This window comes from Abramis brama (assembly GCF_963993115.1).
Source record: "Abramis brama genome assembly, chromosome: 15".
Lineage (NCBI taxonomy): Eukaryota > Metazoa > Chordata > Actinopteri > Cypriniformes > Leuciscidae > Abramis > Abramis brama.
The window spans coordinates 20,273,915-20,284,630 of NC_139977.1; the positions used below are offsets into that span (position 1 = coordinate 20,273,915).

Below are 10,716 nucleotides of genomic sequence, written 5' to 3' on the forward strand. Positions count from 1 at the left end.
ATGTTTGCATCTGTTTTCATATTCATTATCATTTTCACACATAGATAATTATTGTCTTTTCTGAATGTAGGCACCATGACCTTCAAGGCGGTTCAGGATTACACCAGCCCGGGCGAAAACACAGGTATTGTGGTCATGCACATGCTACTTATGGGTAGCAGCTGTATTTCACCCATGTGTTGTTAAAACATCTGCATTACGCACTCTGTTTTTCTATAGGTGAGCTCATTGGTGTGCAATACTTGTATTCCAAAACCAATAGAGCATTTGAGGAACACTTTGCTGCAGATCCTGACACCCCAGATGAGCTTCGGGATGAGGACCAGGAGGGGGATGAGGGGTTTGAGCTTTGACGAGCCCCTTGAATTTGGAGCTCACCTGCAATGTGTATTCATTTCTTTTGATGCCCAGTTGGAGAGTGTGGGACCAGATGGCCAAGCTGGGTATGACCATGTCATAAAGCTGGCAAACAGACTGGTTGAGCTGTGCCATCAGGGCTTTGTCACTCAGGAGAAAGTAGATGGGATTGTCACTCTGTGGGACAACCCGTCAGAGCATGGCATGGGTACTGAGTACCTTGAGTGCCAGTCCTGGTCACTGGATATTCTGAACCAACTAGATCCCGTCCACCATGAGAAGTTTCTGGTGGTTTTGGTCTCTGAACTCCTCCCTCCTGTGCAGTCAAAACTTCCGGAACCGGTCCGGCATGGCCACTCAACCTCTGAGTTTGCCATTCAGCAGTATGCATCCGGACAGGCAGTACAGCGTGATCAAGGCAAACCTCCTCCGGTGGGCTCGACGGCAGCAGCTGTTCCCTGACCTGCTTTTGACCCACTATACTTTCTAGAGCTGTTTGTAGACCAAAACCTGGAAGAGAAGTAGCATTTCTAAGCCATGGGTTTCAATTTAGGAGCAAAATAAAGCCTGTGGTTAACATTCATGGAAGAGACTTTCAAGGTGTATTTTACAACAAATAAAACACAATCAAACATGATTGTAGCTGATGTGTGTTTTTTTGTTTTTTTAAATGTAGGATGTTGAGAAGGAGGTGAGTAAAATGCTAAACAATGCAGGTAGCCTTTATAGCAACTTGTTACCAACACAGAGAGAGATGTGTAAATGCATTATCCATGTACTTTACCTCACTAGTGTAATCCTTAGATTTTCTAGCCCATAAACTGGCTTTACAGGTTTGCATGCAGTATTTTGCAAAGGGTTTGTTCTACTACACCAGTCCTTCCTGCAGATAAAGCAGAAAATTAGTGCACATTTATGAGAAAGTGAGGCTGTTATCCAAATTTGGCGCCCACACATCTGAACCAGATGCAGCAGCAGCAATTTTCCTAAAAGTGACCTAAAAGAAGAACTAAAAAGTTACACATTCTAGAGACAGACCATTTCCTGCCTGTTTAAAAAGAAAAAATAACCAACTTTGCAGGCATCATAGAGAAACCACAAAATGGTTGCATTACTCTGACGTTTCATTAAGAGTGTGTCTGAGATTTTGTCATTCAGGCGGTGTGATATACTTCTAAAACCTTTCTTTTCTTTTAAGTATGATAACGTCAAGAATGTTTAATTAGTCTTTCTGTGCTTGATATGCATGGCATCTCATTCTCTCTCCTTCCCAGTTGTCTGTCATATATTCCTTATTATATAGTGGCTGTACAAATGATGATTTCAGCTGCTTTGGTGTAAATATTTGGTAAACACACCTTTGATTCTCCTGAATTTGCTACCTGAGATGTAAACACGAGATTGATGGTGATAATTTTGCTTTTTAATAAAAGTATATATATTAAAATGAATAATTGTTCATATATTCAAATTGATCCAATAGATAGACAATCCAATAAAACATGGCATTTTGAATATATATATATATATATATATATATATATTTTTTTTTTTAATGAAGAAATAGTAACCTGTATGTGTTTCTTGCTTTCTTTTCACTCACAGTACTCTCTAAAAATTGCAGATAATTGTTATTATGAATGTTTAAATCGATGTCTAGAGAAATACAATGATTGACAAATGACATCCAGTCATATTTACAGATGTAACTACTCCTTGAGATTAGTTTTTCCAATACACAATTTAGACAATCTCTCAAATCTAGCATAATGTCGTTTTAAACATGGAATTTAAAGATGTTTCTGGTCTACAATCTGATCTGTCAGATGATGCTCGAAAGAAGAAAAGTTTTCGTCTTGAATGCAGCGGAGAACGTTTGTCATGTAATTCCTCTGAATTACGAAGCAAGATCGTCCGACAACATTTATTTAGTAACAACGTTTAAGTTTTGTTTGCGGTGAGTGGAAATTAAAATACACATTTAGTGTTTCTAATTAAGTTGGCTTGGAAAAGCCAACTTACTGATATTGTACTTAAACTTATTATTATTATTATTATTCTGAGCCAAATTTTAGACTGTATCTCCTCCTAGACTGTTAAAGCTACGACCACCAAACTTGGGTCAGACCTTCAGACTGTTCTGGCTTGAGTTATATCTTTTCAGACTGATTTGAGTTTCAGTTTTCTTAAAAATTAATATTAAAAAACATAAAAATCCTATCTATCTATCTATCTATCTATCTATCTATCTATCTATCTATCTATCTATCTATCTATCTATCTATCTTTCTAACTAATCCATCTTTCTTTCTTTCTTTTCTTTATTTTTAACTTTTCTTTCTTTCTTTCTTTCTTTCTTTCTTTCTAACTAATCTTTCTTTTTCAAACTGGTCTTTCTTTCCTTCTATCTAATCTATCTTTCTTTTCTTCTAACTAATCTATCTTTCTAACTAATCCATCTTTCTTTCTAACTATTCTATCTTTCTTACTATTCTTTCTTTTTTCCTTTTCTTTCTTTCTTTCTTTCTTTCTTTCTTTCTTTCTTTCTTTCTTTCTAACTAATCTTTCTTTCTCTTTCTTTCTTTCAAACTAATCTTTCTTTCATTCTTTCTTTCTTACTAATCTTTCGTTCGTTCATTCTTTCTTTCTTTCTTTCTTTCTTTCTTTCTTTCTTTCTTTCTTTCTAACTAATCTTTTTCTTCATTCTTTTTTTCAAAGGAAGAAGCTGGAAGCAGATATGCTGGCTCTGAGTGCGCCCTTACCTCAGATCAGCATGGTGTCTCACACCCTTTCTGCGTCTCAGTTCACCTACTTATACTACGCCCTAAAAGCATGTACTCTTTTCGTGAAGAAAAAGTACATACTTGAGTGTATAGCAGAAGAGTATACAAGCTTTGGGACATACTATCACATCATAAAATAGCATATTTAACGGTCCTCTGTCGCTTAGTTACACGTATCCTGTTACGTAATATTACCTTTCCACTTCCTCCAAAAAGTAAGCATGGTTGTTGAGCCAATACACAACACAAAATACATGAGAAAACCCCAGATCCCTGCCTAACGTTTTCTAATCCCCATCTATCTTCTGATGTGTCCCGGGCATGAGGCGACTTTAAAAGCAAAAGCTACTAACAACTGTAGGCCATATAATCAATGGTCACACAGTTTTGAACGCTTACCCCCAACAGAAAAACAAGTCCCCACCCAGAATTACCTAAAAAATAAACAAGGAAAAATAACAAAAGAGTGAACTGATGGAGGGATTGAATATTCAACCCAGCTGGAACTCACCCAACCCAACCGGGGAAACTCACGTACAATTTCAAGTTGTACAACGTACAATTATCAAGTAATACTCAATCAAGTATTCTTTTACAGTTCCTCCATCCGTGCTCCCTCCTCCATCAGCAGCCCTTAAATGAGTGCCAAGGGCCATGGCCTGGAGAAGGAAGAGGGCTGAACAAGATTTTAAAAAAAGCCCTACAACATGGCAAAGTGACGTTGTACAAATGTTTAACTAACCGCTTCAGGCTCTTTCCATGGCAGGTGGAGGTTTTTCGATTGGGTGGCCTTGAACCTGCCTTGAAGCAGCCTGTCCTTGTGTCTCTGCGGATAAGAAACCCCATTTGTCACTGTCCAGCAGTCTGTCCCACAGCCAAACAATGTCAGCAGCTTCCCTATCTGAGACACAAGGCTTTTCTCTGAGCTCAACAAGGTACCTGGCCAGCCCCACCACTCAATCGAACCCTAGAGTCCTGTCTGGTCCTCTGCACACCTTAAAAGAAAAAGATCAGTATGGATGAAAGTTATGGCATGGCAAATGATGCTTGTATGCATACATACATACATCTTTGGGCTCAGGTGGCAGTCCCTAAGAGTGTGCCGGTACATCCTGAGACAAGTTTAGAGCTTCCTGGGTGGACACCAAAGACAGAAGGGAGATGGTGTGGTCCTGCTCCTCTGCCTCATCTTCAAATCCCTCATCTTCGACATCCACCAAGCTGTCTGGAATTCTATCTGGGTCATCTGGGTCAAAGTTCTCCCTGAACTCCAAGGACTGCTGCCAGCACAGGTACTCCACCCCAATGAGCTCGCCTGACAAAAACAAAATTAAATAAAAAACAAAAAACACTGTTTTAAAACACAAGTCTGTGCATTACAAAGAAAACAACAAAGCATGGAATTAAAGACACATACCTGTGTACTGTCTTGGCTTTGAATAGTCTTGTACAAGACTAGAGCCAAGAAGCCGCTGATTGAGTTCATTGAGGCTGTGCTGAAACCTGCCACTGTAGCAGCGCAGCGGCAGGGCCTCATGCATGACGGCAGCAGCAGCAGCAGCACGGTCCTCGTTCCACCGCTCAACCCTCAAGCAGATAAGCCTGGAAATTTTCCAGGTTAGCGCTCGTTCTGATTTAAAAGAAATATATATATAAAAATTACAAACTACTTTATAATTACAAATAACATTAAATGAATCATCACGACAATACACCTTGAGCTGAATGTGCATAACCTTACCGGTATGAAGCGGTTGAGGTGGTTGTGGAAGGACTCCAAGGAAGTAGAACCCCGAGCGCAGCAGTAGGCCGGAAGTGTGAGCCCTCCCTTTGTAATACTTCCTGTCTGGCTGTACAGCTGCACTCCAGGAGGGTCCTGGATGCAGGGAAGATGGCGTCTTTGAGTGTCCCAGATGACGTCCATCCTCTCCTAGTCCCATGGTTTTCCTGGCCTCCTTTAAAGCCTCCAGAAACTCACAGATTAGCTGCTCTGTCACCGCCATGCTACGTGTACAATGGCGACAGTGCTGCGCTGGTTGTTTGGAGGTGAGCCTGCTGGTTGGCTGCTCATCAGTGAAGCCCTTGATGCCCTGCCGTTGCTCCAACTCCCTCCTTTTCGCCTCCCTCAGCAGAGCCACATCTCCCTCGTCCCAGGCTAGGTCATGAACAAACCATAGAGCAGGGAGCTGTTGGTGTGCAGACCTGCAGCGAAGCACCACATAAAGTGCCACACATGGAGACGTACCACCACATCACTCCAGCTGCTGAACATGGCAGCTGCTCTGGATGTGCCCACAGAAGAGCAGCAGTCTCTGTCCACGTAGAGGAGTGTGGGGGGAATGACTCCAGCCACCTCTTTACCAGGCCAGTGGCCATGGGCAGCAGTCCCTGATGCTCATGTGAGGGGAGCACAGACATAAGGACTTGTCCGTGCTCATTGCCCACATTGGTGACACAGGCTGCGGTCCCAGCTTCAGCTCCTGCCAGTTTTTTGGCCAAGCTCCAAACAGATAACCTGCAGAAGTCTATATACAACTGTACATGTACATTTAGTCCTTAGATCATTTTAAAAACAACTGTACATATACAGGTGATCCTTAGTTACTGTGATTAATACTTTACCTTTTTTGTGGAGTCCAGCTTCAGGATGGACCCAAAGACAGAGGTGACCCTGGCTTTGAGCTCTATCCTCTGCATGAACAGAGAGGAGCCACTTGGCGGTTGGTACAAGCCATGTTGGTACATGGGTGGTGGAGGTGTGATGGGCCGTGTGGTGGTGCCCTGGTACTGGTCTCACACAGAGATGTATTGCAGGGACCTCTTCATCCAGTCCTCACTATGCTGTTCACATAGGTTGTGATATAGCATAGTGACGCTGTTGCACAGAGAGCATTCCCTCATCAACATTGCCACATTCATATCACAAGAGAACCTGTTAAAACACACAGACAAAACAAGGCAAAGTTCATTTAAAGTGTTATTTTTTTCCCAGAACTGAGGAAAAGGTGTGATGTTTCATCATACAAAAAAAAACAACAACAAAAAAAACAACAAACTTTGATGCAAGGGACATCACACGAGTCAAGTGTAACTTGTTTTGAGTCTGACACAAATCAAAGGTCAAGCAAGGATCAATGGGGGGGCCATTCACACATCCCGAATAGAACCTCAACTGTCGGGCACAGTGTATGAATGTTATTGTGCTGAGCCTGACACCTTTCAAAGCTCAAGCAAGGCTCAATGGGGGGTCGTTCACACATTCTGAATAGAACCTCGAGTACCAGACACAGTGTCTTGTAAAAGAACTAGATAAGCAAGATTTTTTTTTTACAAATTACATTACCATTAATTAACAGTGTCACAAAAATTATATGTTAAAGTAATCTACGTTACATTGTAACAATTACAGCCTAGCTAACGGTTTAACATTTCTGTACTTAATTGCACCTGCCTCTGTATTTTGCCTATAAGAAAAAAAAAGGTAACACTTTGACTAATGTTTAATAAATGAACCTTATTGTACTGTATAAACTAACCATGAGCAATACATTTGTTACTGTATTTGTTCATCTTTGTTAACATTAGTCAAAAAAATACAGCTGTTCATTGTTTGTTAGTTCACAGTGCATTAACTAATGTTAACAAGTATTAGTAAACGTTGAAATTATCAAAGATTAACAAATGCTGTATAAGTGCTGTTAATTATTGCTAACTAATATTAACTAATGAACTTTTTTGTAAATGTTACTGGAAAAAATTCTCATGACTCACCAGTAAATGAGGATAGCTGGGAACATCCTGCGGTGAGCCGGATCCAGCAGATTCAAAGGACCACCCGGCCAGCTTCTTATGGCAGCGCTGACACTCCAGGGATTCTGTTGTAAATTCAGCACCTGCCTCACTGTCTTGTAGAGCCCATTAGATGTCAGTCGCTGACCGAACCGTCTGTAGTTTGGCTTGTCTTGTTTGAACCGTCTGTAACCGAGCTGCAGATCAGCTTCTAGGACCACATCTGTAGGGTATCCACAAACACAGCAGCCAGAACAACCAAGAAAGAAAAAAAAATATTTTTTTTTACATACATACATAATACATATTGAAACAATAAAATTATAATAATTATATCTACTGATGAGACATAAAAGTACACTTCTGGTGTGAAAACTGTACCTCAGAATCCGCTGACACCAGCCTTTGAGCGGCCTTCTGCTGCAAGTGATAATCATCAAAATGAATAAATGTCAGTTTGAAGACGGTTATGGTTACACAATACCATATGATGTTAGTACATTTATTTGTGATCACATGATCAGCTGAGCATGAATTTATTTTTTCACCACACAAGACTCACCCTGTGGCTCCACCTCCATGGCTGAAGCCAACAGATCTTCATCTGTTGGCTCTAAAAGGCAGAAAATTGACAGTCTTATTCATAATTACATTAGAACATGCATAGAATCACCCCAGGAATAAATAGATCTAAAAACTCACTGTGCACTGTGGCTGGCTGGGAATGGGAGTTTTGGGTGGGAGGAGGAGAAGCCGGACGTGAAGGGTGAGGGACAACAGGCATGGATGCAGAAGAAGGCTTTTCTTTTTCTGCTGGTCCCTCCGCAGGATGCATTTCTTCAGGGCATCCTTCTTGCTGCCTGCCTGGGTGTCCTTGCTCCTGATGAATCTCACATAGCTGCATAAGAGACATATACAATGGAATAATATAAAGATAATAAAATGCATACAAAAAAAGGCATAAGAAAGCATCAAAATATCTTACCTTTTCCTCTCACTGTCCTTAACAGGTGGACCCTGTGTGCATCCTGTGTGTGACCCTTAGCTCCTTGTAGGTGCTCTTCTTGTGGACCACAAAGCCCACCAGACATTCACCCTCACAGCCAGGTAACATGCCCTCTCTCTGCCTGCGCACTTTAATGGCTTCTTCGACTTTCTTGAATGTGCAGGCATCCTGGAGAAAGACATCCTTGTTGGCCTTATGAGGGCACCTCTGTCCAGTCTGCCAGCCTCGCGCTTCCACTGATGCCCAGACAGGACCATGAGGGAGTAGCCAAGGTCATTCGCCAGCATCCACTTGAAGGTTTTCCCCCTGTACTGACCAAACTGGATGGTACTTTGACTTGTCACCAGCAAGCCATCAAAAGGAATTCCCTCCACCTTGGATAACCCTGACCTTGGCCTCCATCAACACAGCTTACTGGCGTCGATGAAAATCATGAATGAAACTACTTTTTACTGAATTATATGTTTTAGGCGGGTCAAACGTCATCACAACTTTAAGAACGGCTCGGCATTACCCCAATTTTTTTTCGCTTCTGCATGAAGTAGCCTACACATAGGCTGGTAAAATGCTTATAATATGCCTCTTTTAAAAACAATACACGAGAAAGAGAAAAATATGCTAACTTTATTTCCTTGGAACCATACCAATGTTCTCTGTTGGCCCCCCTGCGCCCAACCCATTCACCGATTTTAAATGTTGTGGCCGATCCTCCACTGCTCAAATAATTGTTTATCGCCTTCAAGAAAAAAAAGTCACAGAGCTAGGGTTAGGGTTAGGGTTAGAAAAAAAAAAAAAACCCCAAAAAAACTGCAGGGATATATTGGTGAGCAGATCATGTCTGGTCACATCTAGTCTTATTGTATCGCGTACCTGATTCCTGCATAACATTTTGTAATCCCTACCCTATCTATATCTTCTGAGGTGTAGTGGCAGTTTAAATAAATATATCACACATATATTAACAGGGCATCTAGCTTTATTAGTAGGCTACATTTATCAGTTTCTTAAATAACCAAACTTTAACAACATAAGGGCAGATCCTTTGACTGCAGCTGATGGCGCAGTGAAGTGAGTCCTCATTTTCTTCCCTCGCATACTACAGGAGGTGGAGCTGAGACATGAAATGCAATAATATTAAAATTATATTAAATGGAATATAAAACATACTACAGAAAAAAAACTTACCCAATGGAAATGATGAAATCGCACTGTAGAGGTAGATAGACCAATTAGGTTGATTCAGTGATTGTAACTCCGCCCACAAGTAGACGGAGACGATTTGGTTGAACTTGGGAGAAGATTTGTTCTGCAGAGAAACCCTGAAAAGAGAAGAATATTAGAGAAATTATTAGTTAAAACCTAGATCTGAAGTGTTTAGGAATATATATCGAATGAGATTTGCTGATTTGAGTGAGTTTTGTAACGAGTTATAGACTGAGATCGAATCGATCAACTTTATGTCAGCTGCGTCACACGGAGGAAACAGCATCAACTGAGTTGTTTAAAAAGGGAATTGGTGTGAGTTCAAATTGAATAATGTTTTGTTTGTTTGAAGATAGACTCATAAATATTTTGTTTTGTGCATGATTTATGTTCGTAATATCACTTGTATGATGTTAACAACTGATCTTGTGATCTGTTGAGTTTTTAAGTGAACGATATTGAATCGAAAAATCATTTCAAGGTTGTCATGATTTTATGTGAGTGAATTAAGTGTGCTGTCCGGTTATGTGCAGGCCGTTTTTTTGTGCTTTTCGGACTGTGTTCTAGTGATGTTACATTTGACACTGAAGCTTCAAAGCGCGTCTCGAGTACGCAGCGCAATTTCTCATGAAGCTCCGTGTCGGAGCGCGTATTGTTTTCGGAGAAACGCGTGATCAACGAAAAACGAAGCCTCACTTTCTTTCCAGGCACGTGAATGCTTCCCTTTTGCGTGTCGGAATGTTTGAACCCAGACCACTACTCTACAGGTTTTTGGAAGTTTAAGTCCATTTACTAAAAAAAAATTATATATATAAATAAGCCTACAGCCTATGTTACATGATCATTATATTCTGACACATAAACAGCATAGAAACCATAAATAGACTAACATTTACTTGCATCAAGCAACTCTGTTATTTTTTATTTCTGTGTAGTATTAATATAACTGTTACATTTATTTTATTGCCACACTTTAATATGTTAATTATATTATCAGAAAACTGAACATTTAGCGTTGTCAGTCTTTTATTTGTGATTAATGGATAAAACAACGGCACTGCGCATTCAGCTGCTCATAAACATGGCTGCTATAAATTTGACCTTCCACAAGATGGCGCTGTTTTCGACACTCTTGAGAGTCGAATTCTTTGAATCTTTTCCCGAAACACTCAGGGGAAAGCCTCAGTGCTTCAAGAGGCTTCATTTGCCCATCCCTACTGTGTTCGAGTTATTGAATCACTGACGCTGAACAGCGCATTCGAGGAGAGAATCAGATGGCGGGCCACCCAAAGAGCGGAATGGACTGAAATTCCTTTTCGCGTCGGGTTGGATACATCTTTGAGTTTTCTTTCACACGTTCCCACTAAGCAAAATGATGTCCAAAACACGTCTTTACAACGTCTTTGTCACAAAAGTCGGACGTTGAAAAGACGTCCACTGAGGAGCTAGAATGAAAGTTTTTATGACGTCTTTTTTTGACGTGTTCTGCACGTCCGATATCTAGACGTTCATCAAACCTTCGTATCCTCTGAAACAATTCGTCGGCCGGCCAATGAGGCGAGGGGAGCAGAGGCGGGG

The 10,716-nt window shown here is 40.8% G+C and overlaps 1 protein-coding gene across 3 annotated transcripts; it reads right to left on the minus strand.

Annotated features, from left to right (window-relative positions):
• Positions 1-730: 730 nt before the first annotated feature.
• LOC311097350 (uncharacterized protein) lies at positions 731-7,372 on the minus strand. Of its 3 annotated transcripts, none has more exons than XM_084136949.1 (9): positions 7,311-7,372; positions 6,912-7,152; positions 5,763-6,072; positions 4,882-5,665; positions 4,558-4,770; positions 4,208-4,455; positions 3,883-4,135; positions 1,142-1,240; positions 731-867 (listed from the first exon to the last, which is right to left on the minus strand). In XM_084136949.1, exons 4-6 carry the CDS (start codon positions 5,141-5,143, stop codon positions 4,232-4,234), a joined length of 699 nt encoding a protein of 232 aa, XP_083993075.1. In that variant the 5' UTR covers positions 5,144-5,665; positions 5,763-6,072; positions 6,912-7,152; positions 7,311-7,372; the 3' UTR covers positions 731-867; positions 1,142-1,240; positions 3,883-4,135; positions 4,208-4,231. The 3 variants fall into 3 exon arrangements, with proteins under 3 accessions (XP_083993075.1, XP_083993074.1, XP_083993076.1); XM_084136948.1 differs by having other exon boundaries at positions 4,882-5,675; XM_084136950.1 differs by having other exon boundaries at positions 3,883-3,966; positions 4,080-4,135; positions 4,882-6,072.
• Positions 7,373-10,716: the final 3,344 nt, after the last annotated feature.

Excerpts from the sequence above, each read along its gene's own strand:
- LOC311097350 (XM_084136949.1), bottom strand. The coding sequence starts at position 5,143 with ATGGCGGTGACAGAGCAGCTAATCTGTGAGTTTCTGGAGGCTTTAAAG. Across the intron at positions 4,771-4,881 it reads ACCTCAACCGCTTCATACCG|AACGAGCGCTAACCTGGAAA; the intron begins GTAAGGTTATGC and ends CTTTTAAATCAG. Across the intron at positions 4,456-4,557 it reads AAAGCCAAGACAGTACACAG|GCGAGCTCATTGGGGTGGAG; the intron begins GTATGTGTCTTT and ends TGTTTTTGTCAG.